The following is a 27,794-nucleotide window of genomic DNA, read 5'->3' as shown; positions in this document are numbered from 1 at the left end:
CTGAAATTGGCTGACCTGTGTCTGCTGAAAACAAAGAGCAGATCTCTATGCAAATCCTGTATCTAAGAGCAAAATTATGATGGAGATACTGTGAATTAACCCATTTCTGGAAGGTGTTTTTCTAGGTTAGGCAAGTGCTGTGTCAGCACTTAGTGCTGTGTTACTGCCAGCAGCTGCTTTGTCTTTGTTAAGACCAAGCTATTCTTGTGATTCTGCCTAAAGATGCTGCTGCTGGAACTGCACATACTTGATTCTTAAGTTTGCTGAGGTTTGCAAAGTGCTAAGGAGAACCTGCTGTTTGTGGATCTCTGCTTAAGGCTTTGTGACTGGAAAATAGTTTCTAAAAGACTGAAAAAAACCCCCAAGCAACAAGAACACCAAAAGAATGAGAACTGGTCAAGCCTAACTGTAAGTTAAAAGTAGGGCCAGGAGAGCCTGCAGATTTGAAGAGGTGAAGCAAGGGGTGTCATTCATAGGTATTTTCTAGGGTTATAATAATCCTTTCCATTTAAACCAATTATGAACCCACAGTGTTATCAAAAATTTAAAATATGTCCCATAAGTAACTAAGAAGTATAAAGAAAGAAAAAGTAAACAATGTTATGAATCCACTTCTGTTGGATGCAAAGCAGGGCAAAAGTTCTTACACAGCTAAGAACGTGTGGATTCAGAGTAGACCTGTTTCCTATGAGTGATTTAACTACAGGTGTGACAAGGAAAAAAAAATCACAGTAGTGATTATAAATCCCTCTCCCTTCCCCCTTTTATCTGTTATCTCAGCACTGCCTTTTCTAACAATCTCTGTGCCCCTTGGTTCCCTAGAGAGTGCAAGAACTAAGGAAATATGCATCTTGTTTGAGTGATATTTGCAGGGTTGCTGCCATGGGAGCAGTGAAATACAGCATGGAAAGAAATTTAGAGGCCAGGAGCTGAAGGCTGGGCAGGAAAATGGGAAGAAAAAGAAAGGACTAGAGGAAAGAGGTATGAAACTCAACCTTGGTGGGAAGAAATTCTGTTGGGGCAGAGGTGGGTGATGCACGGGAGGGGTTGGTGTCAGGAACACAAGTATTATCCTAATACTGATGGAGATAGCCATTACCTGGGATTGCTACCAAACTCTGCAGCTCTTTCTTAAGGTTCATAATGTCTTTGCACAGCTGGATGTCATCCATCCTGCAGAAACAGAAAAAGCATAATTTGGCATTTATCTATTTTGAGGTCTTGTGCTGTGGGTGAATGTCCTCCATGGTTGATGTTGAACGTTTCAAATCCTTCATGTGTGCAGAAAGTCCATTAATGTTAAGACACAGAAGACAGCTTAAAAAGAAAATAAATTGTAACATTAGCAGAAACTGCACCTTCAGTTCTAATTGAAACTGATACCTCTCCTGAGAGCTGCCATACTGAATTATCCCCCTGGAAGGTAGCACCCTTCAGCATTAGCTTCCTGGCAAATGTTTTATTTTAATGTCTCATCCATATTGGCAGCCAAGGCTCAGGTGTTGGCTCCAAGGGCTGCATGAGGGGATTCCATTTTGAAATCACACCCAGAGTATGAAAACCAGCCTTTGGGATCAATTGTACATTCTCAACTTGGATGTCGTCAACAGTGCCCTTGCCCAGGGGTCTCGGAGTTCTTCTTTCCCAGTCCTGTGCCTGAAGGATGGATTTGCCTGTTGCCTGAGTACCTGAAGGCAGCTGAAGTGCCATCAGAACAGGGGTTGTCACTGTGGTGTTTCAAGAGAGCAGAGCTGAGGGACTGGAGTACGTGAGAGTGAGCACCCAAAGGATAAACGCAGCCAAATTATTGAATTAAGTAAGGAGTGGAAAAAGCAGGTGTTTCTGGCACAAATAAGATTTTAATCACAACCTGGGAGCTTTTATTCTCCCTGTTGCCTCTGCACAGAACACAGGTCTCTGCAGGGAGCTGTCCTTCAGCTGCTTTGCTCATGTTAGTAAAACATGTTCCTTTTATTATTTGCTGCTTTGGTTAACTCTGTCTTGCCTGCTCTGCTTACTTTCATTGTGCTATGACAGCTATTCCTGCTGCCTTTTTACCCCTCTCATCCCAAAATATGACAGTGGAATATCTCTCATAATAATCCTTATTGCTGATCACTTTTCCTTGTTTATATACCCTGGCACCTCCACTGAGGATCTGCTCTCCCACTATTCATCTGTCTTGGAAGACTCAGTTTTATTGGGAAGATCAGCATGTTGGCCTCAGAGCTAGTGCCTGGTTCACTGCTGTATGTGTTTAGGCAGAGATGATTTTACTGATTACTATTCTTACTTAGGCTCCCCATATTATTCATGCTCATCACAAGCAAAGCCTGTTTTACTCTTGAGATCCATCATGCTAAATGGTACTGAAATTACTTTTATCAATTAACAATATTAAACACTATCCTCTCAGGAGAATCACTACACAAAATGTGCTGGGATGTGAGCAAGCCTCAAAGCTCCTTATCTATTCAATGTTCTTGCAGTTTGGATGTCATGTTAATATATTTGAGTGAAGTAACCATGGTTAGCAAAGATGATGTTTCTTGGCAAGAAATGGTCAATATTAAACTGCTGTATTCAAATGATATTTAAGGGCCAGACTCTCAACTAGTCAAGAGAACAGGGAGTTCTCCATGATGGACAGAGACAGGATTTTTTTTTTTTTCCTTCATTGAGTAGATTTGGTTTCATTCTGGGAAGCTCTGAAAGATACTAATTAAAATATTTTACTGTATCGGTTTGGCTCCCTGCCTTCCTTAGGGAACTCCCAAAAGCTAATGGCACTGCTCTTCTCCGAGGATTTGCAGCAATTTAAAATATCATTGGCAGTATGTTCCAAGTGAGCAAGATCATTAATGTTCAGTAGTCCCTACAGTCCCTGTGCCCAATTTCTGGCAAAGGTAGTGGCCTTGTATTGCAACTGTAGTTGCACTTCCTCCCCATTATTTTGGCTGTATTTTGTAATTTGACTGCAGAGCATGGAGCTGGTACTCTCCACCTATATTCTTAGTACCTTTTTCCTGAGGTCTAAGTGTTGTTCCTGCCTTGTAATTCACAGGAGAGAAGTAAATATGTGGCCAAAGCACTTAAGGGCTGCAACAGCTCTGTGACAATCTGAATTCCAAAAGTCATAAGCCAGATGACCTCTCCAGAGCCCCAGTTCTGTAGGCTAGTGCATTTTGATGACGGAAAAAAACTAAACCTGCCATCTGTACCAATCCCCTTAAGCACATGGGACATCTTTCTTCCCATCTGTGTCAAACAGCCTTTGTGTTTCATCCACTCCATGGTGCCAATTAGTGGAAAAGTAAAAAAAAAAAACCACCAAACCAGATATGGGACCATGTTAAGATTTCATCCATCTGACTTAACGAAAGCAGGAACTATAGTTGCCTGTAACTATAAACCACATGCCACGTCTGCTAGCAAATAATACTGAATGTAGGGCTCCAGTTGCTGTCCTGGGCAAGAGTCACCTTGTTGGCCTCAAAGAAAAGGGAAGAAGAAGAGCTCCTGGAAGGAAAGCTCTTGGAAGGCCATTCAGTCTGTACAGGTACTATGAACCTTCCTCTCTTCCCCCTTAGCTCTGGTTGGATGTGAGCAGTTACAGGAGTCTCAGGAGAAGTTAATGCTGCTTCTGAAAAAATCCCAGTGGATTTCTCATTGGAAAGCTGGATACTCATAAGGGTTTGACTGAGAGCATATTTGTATAACTGTCAGACCTCTTTAGGAAGTAAAAAGGGCTTTTGGAAATCTTAAGGGCAGCAGCAATCTGCAGAATAGAGGAAACAAAACTGCTTTGGGTCCCTTAAGCGACAGAGAAGCTGGAGAAACAGCTTCTCTGATTTTGCAGCACGTTCTCTCCTACAAGTCAAATCTATCAGTGCAAGACAGGCTGGAGGAGAAGTCACACAGACCATTGTCCAGCTAATTCAAAAGCACTGTTACACTCCCTGTGTACCTGGTGCTTTCTCAAAGGAAGGCAGCACAGTGAGGTTGTTGATCTGTGCAGAATGCAACAGCTTTTCCCTACAGATCCAACATGGGAAAGGGACTAGAACGGCACCTGCAAAGCTGCTGAAGACATTTGCATAGAATTTGCAATATACAGCCAGCCTTTGCTGAGCTCTGTTCTCTGGAATAGATAACACACTCTTTCCAGTCCCTGTGAAATCATTTTTCACATTGTAGAAAAAACATCAGTGCACCAAAAGGCAGTCACAATATGGCAGTTTTTTCCTCCAGAGCTGGGCTTTAAATGTCTGCCCAGGAATCTTAAACACATGAGTTATGAGTATGATAAAACATTTTTCTTCTTAAGAGCCCAAACCCATTCCTGGAGCAATTGCAATAGTATTGAACTAGGGATGAATTCTCAGTGTGCTTTCATGTATTCCTGACACGCTGCCTGCAATTCTGCTTTTCTCTTTGTTGATGGCTTATTGCAAAACACCCTCTGTATGCCTGGAGATACCACATAAGTACGTATTATTCTCTTCTCTCTTGGTATTTCGAGTTATATCATCAAAACCTAAAAGCTCATTCTCTGTTTGCCAAAAAAAAAAAAAAAAGATAAAATAACTCATAATGAATAAACAGCCTAAGCAAAAGATTTTCTAAACATGTCACAAAATGACAGGAAAATAAGTGGGTCGGAAGAGTCTGCAGTAATCTGGCACAGTGACTCAGCCCCATTCCATGTTTCTGTGGTCCAGTAACCAGGAGAATGCTCCGGGCACTGTCATTCCCATATAATCCACAAGTGAGGTGACAGCATGAGTCACCTCTGCTGTGCACCATCTGGACTGAGGGGGAGCAGGGCATGGAAACAGGGAGGAGACCTCCCATTCAGCTGTGCCTTGGCAGGTCTCAAAGGCTGTGGAAGATAATGGGAGGCAGGACTTGAAACATTCTGTACCAGACACAGAACAATTGCTTTGCTTCAACAGAAATTATTCCTTAACAGCTAAATTCTTCTAAATTCTTTTTAGCCAAGGAAATAAAACAAATTTTATTACCCAGTGTAAGACCTAGGTACCATCTAGAGACATGGATAGGAAAATAGCAAAAATTACAGTAAAAGATTGTAGGAAAACCACTAAACACTCACCTTAATGGTCAGCTAAAGAAAAAAAGACGGCCAACAAGGCAGACAAATAATTAATACTTGAGAGTAAGAACTATTAATAACAGCTACATAAGCATCAGGTATCTTTTTCATTGATTTCAGGATGAGCAGAGCAGTTCAGTGTGTCTAGAGAGCTTCTGCCTTTGCTGAATGACTTTCAAAGCTACAAATAGATCTGTGATCCCTCTAGCATGACTGTGAGAGGAGGTCAGATTCTTTTGTTTTGTTATTGCATTAAAGGGCTTGAAGTTAAAAAAGGAATGTAGAGCAGTTTTGTTGGTTTCCTTCCCTCACTTCCAAGAGGGTTCGCAGGCACTCAGGTTATTTTTAGTTCTGTTTTAATATATTCCTGTCCCAGGAGTAAAATGCTTGTAATTGCTGGAGTTTCTGAAGACTTTGATAGTGTCAGTTGAGGAGATGGCCTAAGAATCAAGTGTCGTGCTAAGTCACAAGTTGACATGATTATGTTGTGTCTGAAGAAGGTCTCAACACAGAGGTAGGAAGATCATCTCCTTGGTGGTGTCACCAACAATTATGCTGAACACCAGCCAAGAGCAGCCAGTAGTGACGTAGAAATTCGGGGGACTGAGAGGTCTGTAGAAATAAAGAGATTTGCTAGAGACAGAGATGGTGATGTGTTGTCAAGACGCAGATTTGAGGGACTCCAGTGGTGGCTGCCTTTGGGGACTGCAGGAGTTTAAGGCTTTGCCAAAGCTGTGGGGAATCTGCAATGCTGAAAGTATTTTTGGAATACAAGAACACAATAAGTTTATGGAATCATAGAATTGTTAAGGCTGGAAAATATCCCTTAGATTATAGAGTCCAACTGTTAACTCAGCACTTCCCCATGTCCCCAAGTGCCACATCTACATGTTTTTTGGACATTTCCAGGGATGGTGGCCTCACCACTTCCCTGGGCAGCCTGTTCCAATTCCTGATCACCCTTTCAGTCAAGAAATTTTTCCTAACATCCAATCTAAACCTCCCCTGGTGCAACTTGAGGCCATTTCCTCTTGTCTTGTTGCTTGTTCTGTGGGAGAAGAGACTGATCCCCATCTGATGCCCTTCTTCTACATTTGACTCCATTTTGTCCCTGTCAACTCAGCTTAGCTACTTAAAGCTTCTAATTCTAAATCTGCGAAATCACAGGCAGCATTTAATGAATATAGAACACGTTGTTTGAGTCATTATGATGTGTGTTTATCACCTTGTTATTTAGTTCACCTGGTGCTGCTCAGGCTGGAAGACAAAGAGCTGGCAATGAAGGTAACAGATTGCTGACCAGCCTGCTTGGCAGGTCAGGTTACAAATCAGAGTCCTATGATTAACTTGTACCATTAGAGTACGTGTGTCTAACTTCTCGTGTTAAAAATTCTCTCTGCTGGAGGAACAGTGGATGGAAGCGCTGGACCACAGCTTGCAAAGTAATGTTGTAATTCAGTTGTCATTTCAAAGAATTGAAGATGGCATAACTTGAAAATTTCAGTCCCTGGAGGGTCATATTTAAGGCATATTTCCCAGAAATTCAGAACAGTGTCTAAAGAAGCTGTCTGTTTTTCATTTTCACTGACATTGCTAAATTCTCTTGAGCTTGGCCATCTCCTCTGCCAGCTATGAAGTTTGACTGTCAATCGCAAGAGGAACAAGAGGAGCTTTCCTGAAAATGCCCCCCTGTGGAGGGGAATATTTCTCCACATGGTAAAAACTGACTATGTTAATTCATCTAAAAACACACAATAGAGAAGTCAGATTTAAATTCACGAGCATCTAACCTTTTTGCAGTAGTGTACAGAAGACTGCATGTAAAAGCACAGGGCAAACTTCTGTGCCTGGTTCATTTATATTGCCTGATAGTTTCCTTTTTTGTTACTAGGCACCACAAGGAGGAAACTCTAGGTTTGGCTGTGTATTGTCTCTAGGAGAATTGATTATAAATTTCCTTCTTAATCTGCCTCCATGTTTGACCTTTTCTTATTTTTAAAACCAGAAGAGCAATCGTTTGTTATCAAAGCTGAAAAAAATACAAAGGTATCTGGTATAAAATTAAACATTGAAAGTCCATATCAGGACTTTACAAATCAGTATAATCTCCTAGTTATAGCAGAAGGCAAGTGAGAAAGACCAGTGAAATACCACAGGGCAGGAGTTGCACATTATTACAGAACATCCTTGCCTGTAGGAAGACCAACTGTGCAAAAGGATGGGCCCCAGTAATTGTGGATACTGTATACACATGATGTGTTATGATGGTCTCAGGGGACACGACTGATTGTACCATCCACTCATGCAAACCAGACCACAGGTAGCTAAGAACTGGGACACGAAAAACAGTTTAGGATTAAAGGTTACATTTGGAAATACAGTGCTAAATTACTGGACTGAAAATGACTACAATGAAAGAATAAAGCTGCTCCCTTTTCTATTAACAGCATTTTGTGACAAGCACAACATATATTCAATGTAGAAAATGCTATTTAAGGAAATTCTCTATTAAAGAATTATTTTCCTATCTGTCTAACAGAGATGATGATGAAAATTCTCCTTTTATATTTTTTCTTTTTTAAGACATAAACATCTCAGCTACCAAGTAGTAAGTCTACAATTAATTAAATACTTTGCTAATTATCTGCTTATCATTATACACCACTAAAAAAAATGCTTTTCCTTTCTGAGCACTTTAATGCACCATTTTTACAGCTGAAAGTGTAATGTCATGTTTTCCTCTGGGGTTGGTTTGTTGCTGTCAAACAGGGCAAAGGAGATGGGTCTGCAGAGAGATCAAACTGAACAAAGGCATTTTTCCTTCCTCTTCGAGAGCTGATCTCTATACTTTTAGCTTAAAGTGCCTAGTCCAGGACTACGCAGTTCTGTCCAAGAACTTGTTCTTGAGGATTTCAGGCTTCCATGTGAAGAGCTGGGAGACCCTCACCAGAGCTGGAGCTTCCAGGAGTTCCCAGTTCTACAATGGGCACACTGACATCCTTGAGGCTCCCAGATCCATGGCAGTCCCCTAGAAATGCTGTCCCTAATCTCAGAAGCCTCAAGCTTTGACCATCTGACAGCTTTCATTACAAAACCATGTTGAGCCATTTCCCACCTTACAGTTTCCTGGTTATTTCCTCAAGGAATCCCAATATGTGCAGGTGAGACATGTTTGGGATGGGGAAGGTCAATGGGGATGCACTGTCCCAGCCACAATTTAATCCTGTCTTGCAGAAGAGCATGTGCCACACCTGGCTGTATCCATGGCACAGCCATGGTATCCCTCACACAGCTGGACTTGGTGTTTTCCCTGTGTTTCCCTTGGTGTTTTACCTTATCTTATGAAGCTGACAACCTGACACGTATATTTATTGAATAATATATATCATCACAAAACTGCCTTCTTCTCTACAGCATCCTGAAGTGCATCCTACGTTTCTAGAGCAAGATACAATCAGGGGAAAAAACCCGAAGGAAATCACAGTAAGTGATACTGTATTGTTAAGATTCTGGAACTGTGAGGGAGAAAAGATGTATTACTCCTTTCCATGAAAAGACGGTTCTTATCAGAAAACACTGACAACAACTCTATTCATGAACAAAAATCTGTTTTTGTTGGTGTTATTTATTTGCACTCCAGTTACAACAAGGTGTCTACTCAGAGAAAAGCATCAGATGCTTTACCTGTAAGTAAATAGTCCTAAGAGAATTCCATGCTTAACCTTAGATGAGGGAAAATTGTTAATATACAGTACAAATGAAAAAGTGGCAAAGAAAGAGTCAAAAGTACCCAAGAAAGCACAAATCAGAACACCTGCTTAGCAATATATAACCAGCAACTTACCACTGTTATTTACATCTCTGAGCCTCTCCTCCCTCTCACCCTTCCCCAGGGTGGTGCTCAGTGTGTGGCACTGTTGCCACATGTGGCATTAAGCCAGTGAGAAATCATAGCTAATGTTACATTAGTGAGATGCTAGAAACAGAGATAAAGGATCTGGTTGAAGAACTAATTAAAATTTGAAATTAACTTTTAGTTCACACAAAGAGAGCAATCATTGCTGCTTTTTCTCACTTGAGAACAGAACACTCCATGTACACAGGCTTTGCAGTAGTGTATTACTTTCTGAGTTCAGCCAGTAATGAGAGACTGTTTCCTGTTCCCACTTTTTGTCTACTGGACTTATTGCATTCATTTAAATTAAAACATAGAGTTTCTAAGTTGGTTTATTTAAGGTTATCATCACCAAAGGAATTAACCTCTCACTTCTGCAGTTCTTGTGTAGTTTTGGTGTTGCTTCCCTTTGCAGTGGTTGCACAAAGCCAGGCAATCCACAGACATTCCTTTTTGTACTTAAAATACCAATGTGCTGTGTGTACTGCAGGAGACATAAAGGTGAGACTCTTATCTGACCTCTGTGGATGTGTTACTGTTCTTAGAAGGAATACGGATTATACGTTTTTCTCCATGAATTTGCCCTAAGTTTGAAATTCTACCATTATACCCAATAGCCTACAAAATGACCATTACCGACTATCTCACCTCTATTACTACTAGCAATGGATGCATCAATGTCACAGCAATAAACCAGAGATTTATGGTTTTTTTGCAAACTGGAAGAACAAAAAATGGTTAAAAAGGCATGTAAAAAGAAAGTAAGGCTGATCTGAAGCAAGGAAAAAAAACTAAACTAGGGATGTACTAACGATGTACTCTGGACAGGTAATGAAGCTGTGGGACTACTGGGATGAGTTTATTGCCAGGGCAAAGTTAAATTACAACAAACTAATCTACATAAAAGGTCTTGGATTTCAAGTAAGCAAAGATAATAGTGTAAAAAACATGAATAGATCTATGGAGAATTTGGATGATGTAGGTGTTATAAGCACTCTGGACAAGAGGGAGTCATCTAATAGTGTGTAGTGAGAGTGTCCAAAGACAATTTTAATCCTGCAAAGTCAATGTGGAAGTGAATTTGGCTTCTTCATAGCATTAGTTTAGTAATGTAATGACCACACAGACATTAAGCAAATATTTTGTTATATTGATAATATTTTTACAGATTAAAAAAGTCTAACGAGTACAATGTTTACAGTAATTGCCTAAAGCAACCTAATAGTGCTTCCTGTTTAATATCTTCTATTCCCTACATATTAAAAAACTGCCATTCAGTATCACCTACATGGCAGAAATAACCATCCCAACACAACTATCACAGGTGGAAGCAACTTCCACAGTTTCAGTTCAAGGTCATCCAACATAGCTGGCTTCAAGTTTTGCTTCCCATCTGGAAAGCCAGCAGTATCAGGTCCTGGCAGATTTCCCAAAGTGTTTCATGATGGCAGTGGATGCTGTTTTATAGGCATTTTTCACAGGCATAGGCAGTAACTGTGGGTGATGTCACCTATACTATTAATATTTACTGGGTCCAAACATGCTACTGCATTTTAAAATGCATGAATTTCACACTACAAATGATTTTGAAGTTCGGTTTTGATCTGATTTGTATCACAGAGAGGTCTGAGGTTTTGCTGCCTGTCTCTGTCAGCTGAACTGAGCTAACACATGCATTATCCATTTTTACAATCATGTCTTTCAGCACAGCAGATTTCCATGCCCCCAGTGATGTGAATCCTACACTGCTTCTGAAGACACACACATCCATAGCAGTAACACATTAAATGTGCAACAAAGAGGATGCTGCCTGAGCTTTTGGATCTGTTATCTCACCAAGAAAGAGAAAAAAAAAAGGAAGTGGGACAGGAGAATTAGGAAGGAGGATAGAGTGTGCATGTTCTGAAGTGGTATGTTTGCTTTCTTTAACAGCACAGACAGATTGAACACTTACAGTTTGACCCAAAACTCTTTTTATAGTGAGCATTTTAAGAAATAAGCTGAGAGAAGCCTGAGAAGCAAATGAGGGGGAATCCTGGCAAGCTATAATCTGGTGCTTTTCCGTACATATTGTCTCCTTCATATCAATACATGCAGACTTCTCAGCTATTCTAAAAATAAACCCAGAAGAGCTGGAGATAGCATATGATGGCTTCAAGCTATATTTTCATTTCCTGGGCTGGCTGGAGATGGTCACAACAGCTCCTGACATAATTTTATGAGATTTCATAGAATCAGAAGCTTTGAAGTAGAGATGCTACAAACAGCCACAATTTCTACATAACATGGACATGTCCTGAGGAGGTTCATCCTAGGCACTAAGTGAGGCAGGGTCTCAGGACAAAAATAGGATTTGATAATGTAATTACAGACCAAATCACAGGGCATCTGCTCTGCTGTGACTGTGGCTGCCTGAGCTAAAATGGATTGTGCAACATAAATTGTGCCATTACCTAATTGAGGAAGGCTTGATTTTATAATCTGAAAATTGTTTCCATATAAACTTCAGGTAAATCTTCATAGCAAGCAGGTATTCAGCTGGAAATAAAAATTTCTTTTTATCCATAAAAAGAAAACCAAGAATTATCAGAATGCTGGTCTCTTTTAAAGTATACACTACAGGAAGAACCATTTCACTGTGGTATACAGCAAACATTCTGTTAAACAGATAAAAGAGTTCAGCTGCTTCCCTTGCTTTTCAAATCAAAACATTTCACAGGACAGCTAAGAATATGCTGTCACACATCTAATTTTATTGAGCTCCACCTAGCAGAATTAAAAAGCTGTGTTCTGCAATAAAGAAACATCACAAATTTGAAAAACAGAGATGTCAATTAGAGTTTCTGTACTGTATGTTTTTGTTTCACTTCAGAGTTCCACAAAGTCACACTGTTTAAATGTATCTTTATGTGATCACACTTTGTCTTTAAGCACTTTAGTTTTTTATTACTGAAATGAGGTCTCACATGATGTATACTGCACTAGAAAGGGATTTTCACTTCTCTCTGCAAGGCAGAGACAAAAGAGTGTACAAAGGACTGCAAAGCAGAAAAATCACATGTATTGAAACTGCATGGACATTTCTGCCTTAACACTTCTTGCTGTTTCACTTTTAAACAGGGTAAAACTTGTTTCCAGTGTTCTCAGATTGTTTTTTCTGTATTTTGAGGAAGTTTTTTTTACTACAGTGGTAGGCAGACTATGGCAATATCTGTATTTGTCTAAGAGTAAACACAAGTATTCCCCTCCAACAGTGAATTCTTGGTCTGTCACTATAAAACAATATGTGTCGCTCTGTGGGACTGGGGACAGCACATCATTTGTGGGCCTGGTATAGAGATGTGGTGAAATTGCAACAGATATCTTCCGCATTTTAAAATAATTCTGATGGATATTAGTACATGTGTGTGTTGTTCACCAGCCAGGAATGACACAATTTCTGGAAGCTGTCAGCAGCTGTCTGTCAGATTGTTTCATTTTCAGAGCTGTGCTGAGGTCAGGTTTGGACAGGAGTACGTGGCCCTCTTGGGTGCTGCACTTGGGGTGATCTGAGCAAGTGAGTGGTTTTATTGAAGAACAGCTACAGGACACATGCATTTAACAGCCCTGCGTCCAAATATTCCCCCATTTTCATAATGGCCTTCAGGAACCATCTCACCATTGCTCTGCGGCCTCCCACGAGAGCCAGGAGCACTGGAGGTGGTTGCTGGAAAAGCACATTTTTTTGAAGGCCACAGCTGGCAGCCCACGGCCCCCTGTGCCACACAGCCCAGCAGACAATAAGGGCAGCGCACAGAGTTTGGGAGGCAGGATAAAAACTGCCCAAAGCTGTTGCGGGAGGGTGTGTCAGGGGCAGGGTCCCTGCAGTGCCCCACAGGCAGAGCAGCCATTTTGTGCGGCTCATTTTCATCCGTGAGGGTGAGAGGTTTGCACAGCCTTGAGTGGCTCTGCAGTGGAAGGGCCCTACGAGGGACTCCTTCTAAGTTTTAAAAATAAACTGTACCCATTAGTAAAAGAATTTTTGCTGCCCTTTCCCTTATTTAGCCAGAATAATAAAACTGCAGGCAAGTGATGTATTTTTATCTGGTGATTGACTGCAGTATTACTGAGTTACTGTTCCTTACTGTCCAAATCTCTTTCTAAAGGTGGAAAAATTCTTCCTGAGGAGATTAACCTTTCTGTTGATGGTCCAGAGCAAAGACCGTGAGTAATTTTAATATCCAGTACAGAACAAAGCAACTTGCTTATTCACAGTATGACTTGCAAAGAGGTGGAGGGAAATTCAGAAACTAAAAAAACCCCAAGTTTTGATGTTTTAACTCAATTACAGAAACGTATGTGAATTTTTTTTCAAATGTAATTGAAATTTTCCTCACTTTGGTTTTTGAAAACTGAAAATCTGGGTTGGTTGAATTAATGGTATGTTTGACAGACACAGGCTCACAGAGACACAGAGCCTGCTTGGATATGTGTGAGAAAAAAACCCCTACATACAGTTTTGTCTGGTTTTTTTGAATGCTACTCTGTTCCACTTTTTAAGCCTAAAGCTATTAAATCCTTTTATACTTAGGTTTAATTCCACTGCCTGATTCTCAAATACTTTAGAACTTGCTTTGAAATAATGATGATTAAGTATCTGGCTTTTTTTGCTTCACCATCCCACTCTTTATTTCACCCTGACCGAGTGACTCTTCTAGCGATGATGAACTGTTCAGTAAAGATTTTATTTAGATACTGAAGTGTCACCAACTGTGAATGCCGTAATGTAACATTTGTAGAGTGACGCACGAGCAACAGGTTTCATTTTATCCCTTTTGTTGTCCTACAGACTTCATTAATCAGGCTGGACAGGGCTCTGAGCAACCTGATCTAAATGCAGACGTCCCTGCTCACTGCAGGGTGTTGGACTAGATGGCCTTTAAAGGTCCCTTCCAACTCAAACTGTTCTGTAATTCTGTGTTTTTCTAAGGACTCCCTCATGTAGAATTCGTATCACTTGAAGAGAGACACATGCTGTACAGATCACAGCTGAGGAACTGCCAGAGAGAACACTATATTATCGATGATCTCACATAGCAGGAATAGGTTTTACTAGTTCACACACAGAAGCGTGAAAACTGCAAACCAACTCCAGGGCCACTGAATATCTAGAGCTTGCTAGGGGTTTTTTTTATTTAGGTTTGTTAGGGTTTTTTACTGGCTGATATGCTATCCTGGAGCAGTTCTCTGCCACATGTGTTTTGTTGGGGCAAAATGCTGACAGAACAGTTAAGGATGTGTTGTTGCAGAGCTGTTTTAAACATCAGTACCAGTGAGTTTTATTATTATCCCATCTTGATCTTCTTTGTGCATCTTCTTCAAGGAAAACAGTAAATTCAATTAGCAGCCTTAGAGCATGTTCCTTTCATGGATTGAACCTGCATCACTCCGACACGGGAAGAGCTTGCTGATTTCCAGCAGCAGCATGTCTAGCTTGCAGTGTTTTGTTTTCTTAGTGTTGAGTGTGAGTATTTTTAAACACAGTGTCTGTGCCGTGAAGAGTTGTGGTAGTTGCTGGTGTGTGTAAGTATTGCTGACAGGCTGTGTGTGCCTCTGACAGGAGGGAGCCATGGCCACTGTTAGGGTTGGTGACACATTCCGAGCACAGCTACAATGTACTTTCTCCCAGGAGAAGCAGGATTTGACTACATGTGAATAAAAAGATCAGTCATACAGACAGACAGTGAGAAGAATGAACCATTACTTCAAAAAATGTAGCTAGAAATGTAAGCCGTGGCTGGATGTGTGATACAGAATTATTTCATTGTGTCCATGCTTTTATAAGAACTCAAAAATGCCTAGTTTAACTCAAGAGAATTTCTATTCTGTTGCTAACAGCATGAGGGGAAAAAAAGGAGAATACAAACATACCACACATTTTTCTCTATTACCATGTGTGTGTTTTATCCCTTTTTTCATGATTGAAGAAAAAGCTAAAGCAGTTGCAAGAACTAAAGAGATGTGGTTCTCATTAAAGCTGGTCTGGAACTCCGTGGCCTGAGCGTAGGTGTAGTGCTGCTCGTTAGCAGCATTCAAAGTCGAGTCTGCCTTAAACCTGTCTGAGGCGGCTCAGTTTCTTGTGGTTGGTTGTATAGGTCATTCCCAGGAGAATCTAGTCCTGTCAGAAGAAATCAATTACTAAAATTCATGACCTACATACAGACTTCTGGTCTTGGGGCAGTGGTATTGCATTACTTCAGGAATCAACTGGAAAAAAAAATATGGCCACATATAAAGTCTTCCACGACATGTCTATGTATTAGAATGTATGTAATTTGCTTAGTTAAACAGATACAAATCTTGGACCACTGAGGTAACCATGACTTGTGCTGTTAATCTCAGCAAGAAGTCACTAAAATACATTTGGTATTAAAAGATGTTTGTCATTGAAGACAAATGCAGCCAAGTCCCTCTGTCAGTGTAAATTGTCCAGCATGAAAGGCAGGAAAGAATAGGTGCTGCTGTATTGCTTAGGTACCATCAGCAACATGCTTCTCTCTTGTCAGGAATAAATCGCAAAAACATTTTCAAAAATCAGATAAAGTCAAATAGACTATTTTTTTGACTCCTAAAAGCTATTAAGGGAAGCATGTTCTAATTCTGAAAGTCTTTGTTAGCGAGAGAGGCTGCTTTTACTTTCAGACTTGATGAACCAATATGAAGAACTTGGCTGTTGTAAATGGGTGCAGAAAGATGGGAAGCCTACACAGGGTGGGAAAACTCATGACCAGTGAAGTCCTGGTTTGCAGGTAGAGTCCCAGTGCAGAGACAGATGCTATCTCACCACTTCATTTGGTGGCATTAACAAACTGAATTTAACTACCTCAAGGATTAATGAGCAGTATCAGGATGTTCTGCCACAGAGCAGGGAGCAGCTGGGCTTGAAAGCTGTGTGAATATCCCTGCAAAAGTGGTCATCTTGGCTCGCTGCAGCTGCGGGAATGAGAGGGTCTGTGGCAGTGTCACAGACCTCGCTCCCTCTTGCTGAAGACAGTGATGGCAGCAACAACCTTGACTTTCTGTGACTTAGAAAGGACAGACTGGGGCCATCTCTGGCAGTGGCTGCCCCTGTCCCTTGCCTGCTTTGCCAGTACCTGGGGCCAAGCCTTGTGGGGCCTCTGATGCTCAGAAGAGCTTTCCTGCCTCAGCCAGTGAACGGCTGGGAATGCTCCTGGGCAGCTCCAGGCAGTGTGTTAGGAGGAGACTTAAGGCAGGAAGGGAACTGTTGCACAGTATGAACGTCGGTTCTATTCCCCTTTCAATAAGCAATCTCTTCTGTGTTAAATCCCTTACTCAAACACCTGCTAGGCAATACAGAGTAAAGAGTGGGAGCATGGGGAAATGAAAAGAACAGACTGGATACCAGAACAAACAGAACAATCGCTCTCATTCACTGGGACAGTTTATTTCAGCACTTTGTTTGACATAGAAAATGTCAGGAGAAGTGCAGGGTCAATGATGAGGCTTCTTCTGGATTAAATTTATGTACAAGCCAATAACTAAGTAGTTATTTGACTACCAGGAGCAGGTGTGACAAAACCTTTCCTGTTTACTTTATTTATACCACTTCAGCATTATTAAAGGTCAATGCCACTATTACCAGTCCTTATCTCCAAAGCTGTCTAAGCAGTGATTCTGGGCAGAAGTCTTCTGGATAATACTCAAAGACAGATGTCTGTGCTGTTTGTGGGTGTGGTTTCAACTTCCAGCAGTGCAAGTCAGGGCACTAAAATTAACCTCCAGATGTAAGAGACAAAGTACTTTGTACTTTAGCGTGACAAAAGAGCAACTGAATTTTTTCAGACTACTGAAGCTTCATTAACACCAAAGGTCTGAGTTCAGCAGGTTTTAGATCCACTGAAGTTCTTGGACTGTCAGCAAAGGCATTAGTTTCTGACCTCAAATACTCACAGACAGAGGAGACTTCAAAATAATATACTTCTTATTAATAAGTCAGTTCTAATCTTCTAAATTCAATTATTTAGGTATATAAACCTACTGGCTTCATCATCAGAACTGAATTTATATTCTTGAACCTTCAGTGAGGATCCTATTCCTGACCTTTTTGGCAGTTTTGAGAATCTCTCTTGGAGTATTGCTATTTAATTTGATATATCACAATGTGTTTTGTGTTCATAACTTAATGCCTTCCATTTAACAAATGTCAAACCTTGGCTGCTATTAGTGCAGCACACAGTGTGCTCTCTTGCAATATGAACTGTCTAAGACCACTAATGAAGTGAGGAATAAAGCCTGAATTAGGTTACACTGTGGAAGGTCCAAATCCCCTACCTGTTGATATTTTGTTCAGACAAATATCCTTCCCACAAAGGATTGAAATCAGGCATGAAAATATTCTCTCCAGACACATACTTTGCTAAAGGTTCCTTTTGTAAGTAATAGATCTGCAAATCGTGCTGAATAAAAAAAGTAATTTCCTTTGCAACTACAAAAATCATTTCCCAAAGGCATTTTGCAAGTGCTCACCTAACTGGGATGCTCTTTATCTTTCTCCCTTTTAAATGTCAAGGAGATAAAAGTCTTCTAAATAGCACTCCTTCCTATTTTGATTAATTTTGCATAGTGTTTTCCCAGAAGTATTGATACTTACATAAACCTGAGTTCTGATTCTCTTCTGACTAAGACTTCCCGAAGTCTCTGGATCTTTGCCATCTCAAGCTCAATTTCCTCAGGCATCATTGTTGTTTCAGCCATTGAAATGATGTCAAGTTGATCTGTGTGTGAAAGCAGAGAGAATGAATTAAGTTAGTCAAGCTGCCTTAATGGTGTTTTTTAGGAATGTAAATTAAATCACAGAGCTATCTGATCATGGGGTAATTAATACAAGCAGTAAAAAATATTCTAGCTGAGTGCTATGTTGACCGGTTTTCTCTACTGTTTTGCTTATTACTTTCAATGTGACCATTTTGAAGTGAAAGAATCCCTAAGCCAAAGTGACAATCATTTTGTTAGACTTTGTCACACCTCTAAGGAATCCCAACCCCATACATAACTACAGCTACAGCTGTCCCTACCTGATATCACTCAAACTGAAGAAACAGCTGCAGATTGCTGCAAAACTCACTCTGAACAATTACTTGCAACTCTGAGGAGTCCTATCTTGGTGCAGACAATGTAAACTGATGAACGTTTCCATCTTTAATTCTTATAACCCTTTATGCCATTCCACTGTCTTGAGCAAGAGCTAAAGCCCAGCCCCACTAGAGAGGAGGCAAGGCTGTGATTGGAAATGATGGAGGGCCTAATCCTGCAAGGGGCTGAGTGCTCCTTACAAGGGCATTGAAATCAGCTGAAGAGACAAAAAGCACTTTGTTGTAATTACTTGACAACTGGTAAGGTCAGGGTGCTCCTATGATTATTTCTCTATAATTGATGTATTACCTCTGTAGTCCAGAGAGAAACACAGCTATGAACTGTGTTCCCTGAAGGTAGAAGGATATGATTTATATAAGGTGGGTTTGGGAAAGGGCAACTTGGCCTCTGGAAAACCCTATTCTAAGGGTTCACCATATTTGACCTTCCTGTTAAACAAGAATTTAGAGACTGAAAAATAGAGTGCCTGCCTGTTTTGGTACCCAAATGGAGAGATACTCCTGAAAGAAGGTCTGTTTCAGCTGTATTGATTTTAAAAAAGGCAAAATGGAGAGGCCAAAATGTACTCAACATGATTATGCAGAAAATAGAAAACAAAAAGCATCAGAAAAAAAGTTGTTTAATTAATTAAGAGGAGACAAATTCTGAAGTCCCTCATGACAGACTAATCACAAAGAGCTGAGAAGAATTTCTGACAGAAACTTGGAGTAGGAATGAAACTACAAAATCTCCACACAGACAGCCCCTCCATGAGCTTAGTTCACAGAGACCTGTTCTCCCAAAATGGAAGCTAAATGAAAAAAAGATATATGCTATAAAGAAAATACATTTCTCTTGAATTTAAAAATATATAAAATATATTTTTTTCAAGTTATCCTGCTAGTATTGTCTGAAAGTTTTGGCTTCACCTGTTAATGAAGAAAGTGGGGGAAAAGAATACTTTTTTTTCTTCAAGATAACAGAATCTTAAGGAAAAAAGCGAGACAGATTTTGAAATGTCTCTCATGAGAAAACAACCATTTTTCACTGGTTGTTTTAAAACTCAGACTGGAAAAGTGGTGTGTAAAGTAAGGTTATCTTGTGTGTCTGAACACCCAAATGCTGCCTGTAGAAGATTGATTCTCCTATTAGAAATCATTGTGTCTGTTGGGGTATATTTAGTTGATGTGTAGCCTGGATGTCTTGAGGTTTGCATGGACCCATCTCTCATTTTCACTGCTTGCAGCACAACTGGCTGTGGTGCAAATTTATTTGCCAAAAATCTAAGCAGGAGATAAGAAGTTATTCTGATGCTATCATGAATTAAAACCAATAATACTGGTAACTCGAAAGATAAAACATAAATATATTGCACATACATATATATTACAAAATTAGTTCTCAAGAGCACAGAAAACAGAAAAAAAAAAAAAAGAAACTAATTTAATTGCACTCTGCAACTCTAGCTGTAAATTCCCTAGGGTTACCTCTTGGGTCAGGACAGCTACCATACTGTGAGTTCAATAATTCAGGAGAGGAACCATGAACCAGCCTTATTCCCTCAGAATGTGCTTAAAGCCAGCACAAGAATTAGTGTGACAAGCAGAGTCTACTCTGCCCCCCTGCAGCACAGCCAGAGATCCTCCTTCACATCCCACTCAATGTGTGCTGGAACCAGAGAAAATATTTTTGAGAACAATCCAAAATTATGCAGTGTTTTCAAGAGAATCAGAAATGTAAGCAAGGCAGCAGGAGCTTGGAAGAGAAGGGAAGTAGAGATTGTTAGATATTAGTTCACAACTTGTCTGCAAACTCAGAGATGTAGCTGAACAACGCAGCAGAGCACAGGGGTGAGGACACGGCCCCTGAAGAGGAGGTCAGGATTCCCCTTCACACCTTCACCACTGTGATCCTCACCAATCACCAGTCTGTGTCTGAATTTCTCTTCTAAAGGGTGGATAACTGGCCTATCTGGCAGCAGCTGTGCTGAAGGATAATTAATTATTTTTCATAAAATGGTTTGAGCTCCTCCACTCAGGAAGACTGTTAACATCATTGGGCCTTTAAGTAAAGCTTTAACTCTGTCCCAGTGAGGAATGACACCTCTAGTGCTTTGAGACATGATTCAGAAGTCTCTTACCTTTTCATAAAAGAAAGAAAATAACATTTCATTTTATTTAAAGCAGACATGCAGTAGTCAACTATTTTTGAGCATATGTTGTTATTAAGCTTTTTTTCTGGTAATGACACAAAATTCATAAAGCAAAAGTGGAGACAACACTGCGATCAGTCACAGTTAGTGACAGTATGAAACTATTTTGTGTACTCTGCAATCTTCAGGATAATTTTCAGTGGCAAAGAAACAAGTAAAATAATAATACTGCATGCACAAAAAGATATTAGCATGAAAATAATTACTATATAGAAATAAAATTATCAAGCTATTACATATAATGAGAGGGACTAAAGAAGTAAACCTGAAGTTATTTATGCATAATTTTGCTTCAATTTAAATGCAGACTGGTATAGTTACACTGAGTATTAACTTAATGATCACATTTCATCCCCAGTGCACCAGCCAGAAATAGAACAGTGTTGAAAAGCAACAAAAAAATAAAATGCCTATTAAGTCAATAACTGCAAAGAAAACTTAAAAAGAAGCCTGCATTGACACAATGAGAACTGGGAGAATGCATTACACCTGGTGTCAATAGTTTCAGACACATTAATAAGGGATGCTGTGAAGAAGCAGTAATTACAGCAAAAATCCTGCTGCTGTCACTCGGTGTGGGCACTGATGACTGTGAGCGGGAGGAGCTCACTGTGCTCTACAACCATTAGTGGTTTAATTGTAATCTAGGGGGTTTATTATTGTCAACTTTGGAGAAGGTGAGGTGTATCAGTGACACAAAGGGTCTCAAATCTATGCTGTAGGAACCCAAACCTATGTCATTGTTACCCTCATGGTCGCCACATACTGAACCTCTACTCCATGAGGACCTCAAGCAGTGTGCAGGCAACCTGCAGCCTAAAGGCAGGAAAAGCTGAGGGGTGAGTTGCTTATGGAGACATAGCAACTCTGTGGCAGAGCCAGTATAGGACCTGATGGATCAGGGGATCCCCTCAGGACACTGTTTACCCTTTTCTTGCTGTGAATCTGTTGCTCTTGGAAACTATCAGTCACTCAGCCTTGAGGAGTCATCTCAGTCATTCAGCAAGACAACAGCTCCAGCACAGGTTAAAGGTAATAGCCTGGCTACTCTGCCACTTTTTTTTTTCATCTTTGACAAGGATGAACCATCTCAAATGAGACTCTGTGTTTGTTCAACCCATGACTGCTGAGAGCTCTTTAAAGGCCTGCAGCACAGATGAGCTGCACGGCTTCTCTAACGTGGACACCAACCTGGCTGTTCAGCCCACTCAATTACTGTGCTTCAGCTGAAAATTATTTCAAGTCTTTGCACTGAATTGGATTTAAACTGAGCAATTTGAGACCTATTTCTACTCCCTTAAATCGTCCAATAATAAGATAATCTTTGTTAAAAAACTGTTAATGGATAAGTTTTGTTACAAATCCGGGTCAGCACTTTTGGGGCTTTCTCGAAAATGCAGTGAAATTCTCAAAATAATCCTTTTTCACTGAAGTATATTAAATTCTAATGGAGCACACACAGCACAGTAAGTACTCTTAATACTGTTTCATGTATGAAAATCAAGACTTTCAAGATCACTATTAGTTGATGAGACAAAGCGTAAGTAAGCAGGAGGTACGGGTCAGAGATGGATGAAGAGAAAACCATAGTGCAACTCAAAACCAGCACACTTGGTGGAAATTGAAATAGTTGCATAATGCAGAAAAATAAAATCGTTACAGTACAAAATATTCCAGATAAAAAAATGTTCATGTGAAAAGAATCATTATTATTCCTGTAGTTTGTCACTAGCATGTCACCTGGCGGCACAAATGACTGGTCTTGCAGCCAGATCTTTTACTATACCTTTTACTGTTGCTTCAAATGTATTCAGAATTGGGGTTTTTTCCTGTTGGATTTAACCCATCTGGAGCAGGATGCAGTGGCCAATAACTAACTTGTGTAGAAAAAAACCCCTACACCTAATTGCTTATTCCTAATCTAGCCTGCTGCAGCATTCTATTACTGTGAATCCTAACAATTATTAAATTTGGCATGTGTGTAGAACAGCACTTATTCAATGCTTTATGATGGAATTACCATACAAATATAGCTAGTAGCTAAACACAATACAAACAGCTGCAATGTATTTTGTTCCTGGGTTCCCCAGGAGGCAAAAAAATGTGCAATTTAAAATAGCTGGACTGGGGGAAGGGGAAAAGGGCAATACCAGTGTGGAAGTGATCTGATTATCATGGTGCTGAGCACATCCCACCACTCCTGCTGGTTTGACTGCCTGGGCTCAGTTGGTTTGGACATGGTGCAGGTGTCTGGCTTTGAGAAGCCTCAGCAGAGGCTCTTCTCCTTTAGCTCAGAAGCAGATTTACAAGCTGAGTCTGGCCCTCAGCCCCTGTTCCCCCGCTGAGGACCTGAATTTGACTTCTCACTTTACCTTGGGCCTGCCTCGTACTGGGGGTTTGCCTGGAGATCTGGGCTGTGGCTGACCCTGGCGCCTGGCACCAGACCTGCTCTGTTTTCCTTGCTCAGGTCCCCTTGCCAGGGAGGAAACTGTCCTTGCCCTGCCTTTTGTGCCATGACTCAGCACAGGGTTTGTCTGTCAGACCTTCCTGTACCCAACACTGGTCCTCCATGGACAGTGGTTAATGGGAACACTCATGACTGCAGTGAGCCTTGCACAAGGAGGTAATCTTGGAGCCCTGAAATATTGGCTTAAACCAGGCATCATTTTCACCAGACAGCAAGGCACCTAGAAATCCCAGAGCTGTTTTCTTCACATGCTCCATGTCTCAGAGTAAACCCCTGGGCTGGCTGATTCCTCTTACAGCTTGGCTCTGCAACAGGCAGCTGTGAAATCTGGCAGCTCCGGGGAACCCTTGGCAGGAAGGATTTAGAGATGCATACTGAAAGCTGATTAAATGCCAGGATCTCTGGGAATGTCATGGTCATCAAACATCCCTGCTTCTGAACTGTCATTTGGAGAAGGAGAAGGAGGAGACAGGGGACTTTTCTGATTCATGGGGAATTGTGGTGCATCTGTGCTTCCAGTAAAGCTGAGGTACAAAGACCTGGCCACCTCAGCTCCGTGCTGTGCTCTGTAAAGATCACTCATGTTCTGAGATAAGGTGCAGGACTAGAGCAGTCCCTTCACATCTGGGTTCCATTCAGAAGCTCCTCGGTCAAGAGATCAGAATTTCATGTCTGTAGAGAGACACCCTGGTACAACCTGTAGAGAAGTACATCTCTCTGAGAGGATCAAAATTAATTATCCCACACTTAAACTTGCCGTTTGTGGGAGGACAGGAAATCTTGCTTTCACAGTAATGGTTGGAATCACTGTTAAAATCACTGTTGCAGCAACAGCTGCAGTGGAAATATTTTTATTATGCAACTGCAGAGAATAAAAAATACTTTCTACCATCCCTTAGGATGAGATCTGCTTTTTCTGAGATTGCTTATGGAAATAGATTAATTTCTTTTGTAATCAAAATTAAAATCTTCTGATTGTAGGATGTAGTAACAGCATTAGTAAAGCCTAGAAAAGGCACAGGCAACCTAAAAAGATGTATTTATTATGCAGCAAATACACCAATTTTGGAAGATTTTGTTTCAAATTTGCTGTGTTAATTAATCAACCTTTGGAAGAAGTCATGTATGGATACTACAGTTCTTTCTTTTGATCTATTCATTTGCCTCTTTTCATTCAGTATTTGGCCATCTCTCAGAATTCTTTAGTATTCAACACTGAATAGCAAATATAATCTGTTTCTTTAATATATGAAATGTCTTCTTTCAGTTTTCTAATAATAGGCTACCATGACTTTTTTTTTTTTCATTTTGCAGGTGTCACCTATAACTTGCCCTTCCAGGCATGCAGTTATTTCTGCCTTTGAAGGAGAAGAATAAGTTTGAAAATGTCTTCGAAGTTCAGGTTTGGCTTTTCACAAATGTGTTGGTTTTCTCTAAAACTGGCTAACAGCCTGATTAATTTTGTGGAGCTGGGCTGTGATATGAAAGCCTTTAGTCACTGCTGGGGGAAAAAAAGCATGCAAAAAGAAGGAAAAATAGTGAGACAGAACTGACATTCATAATTTTGTTGAATTCAACAGACTTTGAATGAGTCTTTGAACCACCACATGGTAACAAAAAAAACCCACCAGAGATCATTTACCATATCATTTCCTCCCAAGGTCTATTAAATCATCTGATGTGACTGGAGATGGTTCTGTCAGCTGTACTCTGAGTGTAAGAGCACAATTATAATATTGGGATTTATTTTGTCCAGGTCATGAATTTATTTTTTTGTTTAATTATCACAGATTTACAGCCTAGACATCTTAAAACCTGAGTTTCCACTTCAAAAGTGTCTCACTCACTATCTGCCATATGACCTCATTTTAAAATTATGTGAGCAAAGAATATAAAAAGCACTGCGTGCAATTGCCCACTGCACTTCCAGAATCACTGCCCTCTCTGTTCCACATCTAAGAGCCTCTGGTTATAAAAAGATTCTTTTAGTTGCTTATCCTGTATGTTCTTGTTCTTATCTCCAAGCTTTGACCTTTTATTTTTTATTATTTACCTTTGCAAAAAGCCTGTTGGCAGAAGTCTGTTCTTTTCCATGTCAGGCTTTTCTCTATTGTGTCTCACTGAGATTTCTCTTGAAATACAAACGCCAGATTCACAATGTTGAATTTCAACTCCTTCCTCTGACTCTGAAAGTCCTTTTGGTTTCTATGGTATTATACTCAAAGTATGGCACACAATGACTCCTGTCACATCTGCTGTAAGTGCCTGTAATTGCCCACTGCCCAAATAAGATTCTTAGCTGCTTTTCATCTTTTATGCTGCACTTCTGTAGAACAAGTCACATTGCACTGAATAAAGCTGGTTCAAAAACTCAACCTGAAAGAGATCCTGCTTTGAGTTTTCTCATTCAACTACATATTCCCAAGCAGAAACAGACATTCAGTGGGAAAAGTGATTGCTAATTAAGGATGGTCTTCAGTACTTTGCTAACTAGAAGTTTTACAGTTAAATGATGGTTCCAACTTCCTAATTTTCTGCCCTTGCTCCCTATTTAAATACATATACCAGCATAAGTCCATAATGATAAGATCTATAAAGATCCTGCCTCTCCCAAAAAAAGCAGCAATTAAATTGTCTTGTTTGTTATCCTGCAAAATTTATAAGCAGTAATTATTCTTCGCTTTGTTTTTTGTCAGTTTATGACAGTTCCAGTTTCCTAAGTGGGTAATTATGCAACCCTTTAATCTTACACTTCCCCCAGGAAAAAGATCTCTCTAGTCTTAAGAAACTGCTCTGTGCACAGCAGACTTTATTTTGGTTGTAATGATATCCTGAAGAAACAGCTCATCTGGCAATAGCTGTTCATCCTGCTCTGACAATGAAGACCCTGTGAATCAGCACCAGGCTGGAGTTCTTGTAGAGATTTAATGTGATGCATAGGTCTGAATGGGATATTCAGGAAATGTATCTTCAAATCTATACTGCTGTCCTGTATTTGCATTATAAACTCCATTCCTTTTACTTACACTTAAGCTTTCAGATTTCAGCATTCTCCTGACCTGGTGCTGTCAAAATTGGGGCATTCATTTCCTTGTGGTGATGGAGATTTTGGCTAGCCAGGAGGAAAGGACTGTTTATTGTTAAATGATAATTCTGGTGTAAAATTAAGCAGAGGTAAAGAATAAGTTTAGACTGGAAACTAGTAACTACCCAAATCAATAACTTTCTGAAGCAGTCTTTCAAGTAGGATGTTGGAGGAAAGCACCCAAAGCTGTTTTAAATTAAGATAAGAGCATATGGTTCTTTAAAGGGTCTGGCCTCACTTGGTGGTGAAAAAAACCAGCCAGGTCCTGTGAATAAGCCCAGGTATTGTCAGATTGTCTGCAGTGCAGGAGGGTGGACTCAGGAAGCAGAAAAGATTAATTTGGCATTATCTGAGGCTTTACTCATTAAGGTAGGATTTAACTTTTTGAGGTCCAGTGTCCTCTGCAGTCAGATACTGCCCATATAAAGACTCCAGACTCCTCCCTGTAGGAAGTCACAAGGATCCATCCCATCAAATTAAACTGTCACTTCAATATCTCTGCTCTCATATTCTTCCATCTGGATCTGAGGGTGACTGTGTGTGCAAGGAACTGACTCAGTACTTTGGGACAATTTGCTACCTAATTATCTGTAACTAGAACCATTTCTAGCTGTAAATCTGTGTATGATTTGGTGGGTTTGTAGCAATATCAGTACAATTTACATGTAGGTGTTCTATACTCCTGAGAGTTCTACTAGCTTTCTCTATTTTTATATGTCTTTGATTTGCGACTCTTGATACCCTGAATTGTCCCCTAACCAGTCAATTTTAGGGGGAGAGGGAGGACTTGTCCTCAGTAGTACCCTCCCTGTCAGCAGTTTAAAAGCTAATACAAACCATATTTACAGATCAGGAAACAGGATTTCAGCACTCACAGCAATAAATGACCAAGTCAGAACTTAATATTGAACTAAACGTTTCTTTGAAAATATAAGATAAAAATAACTTCCTATGAAAATCTTCTCATAAACAGTGAAATAAAACCCCCAGGCCTGATTTCATTATGCCATAATATTGTCAAAAATATAGATTTTTTTAGTGTGAATGAAATTTGCAGGAAGTGCTCCTGATGTAAATAAATTCAGGGTATGCAGAAGTATGTCCACTAAGATAAATTACCCTAATAACACTTACAGGTTGGGTCTTGAAAACCCTCAGGGGCTTTGATGCTCCAATTACAGGGCTCGACCTTGCATCTTTGAAGTTGATTCCAAGACTCTGAGTAGGCAATTTGCATGCCCGGGCCAATTTCCATCAAAGTCCCTGATAACGAGGTTGCACACAGCTCTTCAGCTGGTTAGAGGGCAAATGCATAAAAATGAGGAAAACAGAACCATGAAAACAGCAAAGGGAGCTGGAATTAATGTCTTTTTATAAAATCCTTTTTAAACTCAAGTTCTATTGAATTAAGAAACCCCAGGGACGTTATTCATGGATTCACACGTGATCCTCCACTCAGCTGAAACCGAATCCTCTGTTTTAATATCAACTGCATCTCTGAATTGAGGCAGTTTTCAAATATGCAGATTCCAAATTTGGCAGGTTTAACATTTTTGTTATGGTGGCAGCAATAAGGTCACAACAGCTCACACCTTCTGCTGCAAGCTGGCCTGCAAGTGACTGCTCAGTAGCCATCTCAGTATCATCTCAGCGCAGTTCCCATCACGCATCAGACATAAAAATCTAGCAACACGGTGTCTTTACTGGTGCCTCAGATATACTGACAGAGCGCAAAAAGGATTTGCTCACTTACAGACATTTTTCAAAGCAATTACAGCACACTGGAAGGGCATCACCATGATTGGTGTGACCATTTCAGGCTTCAGTTTTCAGCATCCCCAGTGCCCAAACTGAGCCACTAACTCTCCTCAACACTAGTACAGTTCA

The 27,794-nt window shown here is 40.3% G+C and overlaps 1 protein-coding gene and 1 long non-coding RNA gene across 3 annotated transcripts in view; one reads left to right on the top strand and one right to left on the bottom strand.

Moving 5' to 3' along the window:
* Positions 1 to 27,794, bottom strand: part of BMERB1 (bMERB domain containing 1) — a 50,190-nt gene that overhangs the window by 7,875 nt on the left and 14,521 nt on the right. Inside the window, exons 2-3 of the mRNA XM_027743992.2 lie at positions 17,662 to 17,785; positions 1,100 to 1,173 (exon numbers count right to left, since the gene is read on the bottom strand). Of these exons, the coding sequence (XP_027599793.1) occupies positions 1,100 to 1,173; positions 17,662 to 17,785 (198 nt within the window). The remainder of the gene's footprint in view (positions 1 to 1,099; positions 1,174 to 17,661; positions 17,786 to 27,794) is intronic.
* LOC114000058 lies at positions 874 to 25,824 on the top strand. Of its 2 annotated transcripts, XR_003545088.2 has the most exons (6): positions 874 to 981; positions 8,531 to 8,599; positions 10,717 to 10,921; positions 13,157 to 13,214; positions 24,137 to 24,224; positions 25,584 to 25,824. It is a non-coding gene; the product is annotated as an uncharacterized LOC114000058 (long non-coding RNA). The 2 variants fall into 2 exon arrangements; XR_003545087.2 differs by lacking the exon at positions 25,584 to 25,824 and having other exon boundaries at positions 24,137 to 25,497.

The sequence above is a fragment of the Pipra filicauda genome, unplaced genomic scaffold, assembly GCF_003945595.2.
Source record: "Pipra filicauda isolate LSUMZ 115617 unplaced genomic scaffold, ASM394559v2 scaffold127_size2900866_pilon, whole genome shotgun sequence".
Lineage (NCBI taxonomy): Eukaryota > Metazoa > Chordata > Aves > Passeriformes > Pipridae > Pipra > Pipra filicauda.
This window is presented reverse-complemented; position numbering and strand designations above follow the sequence as displayed.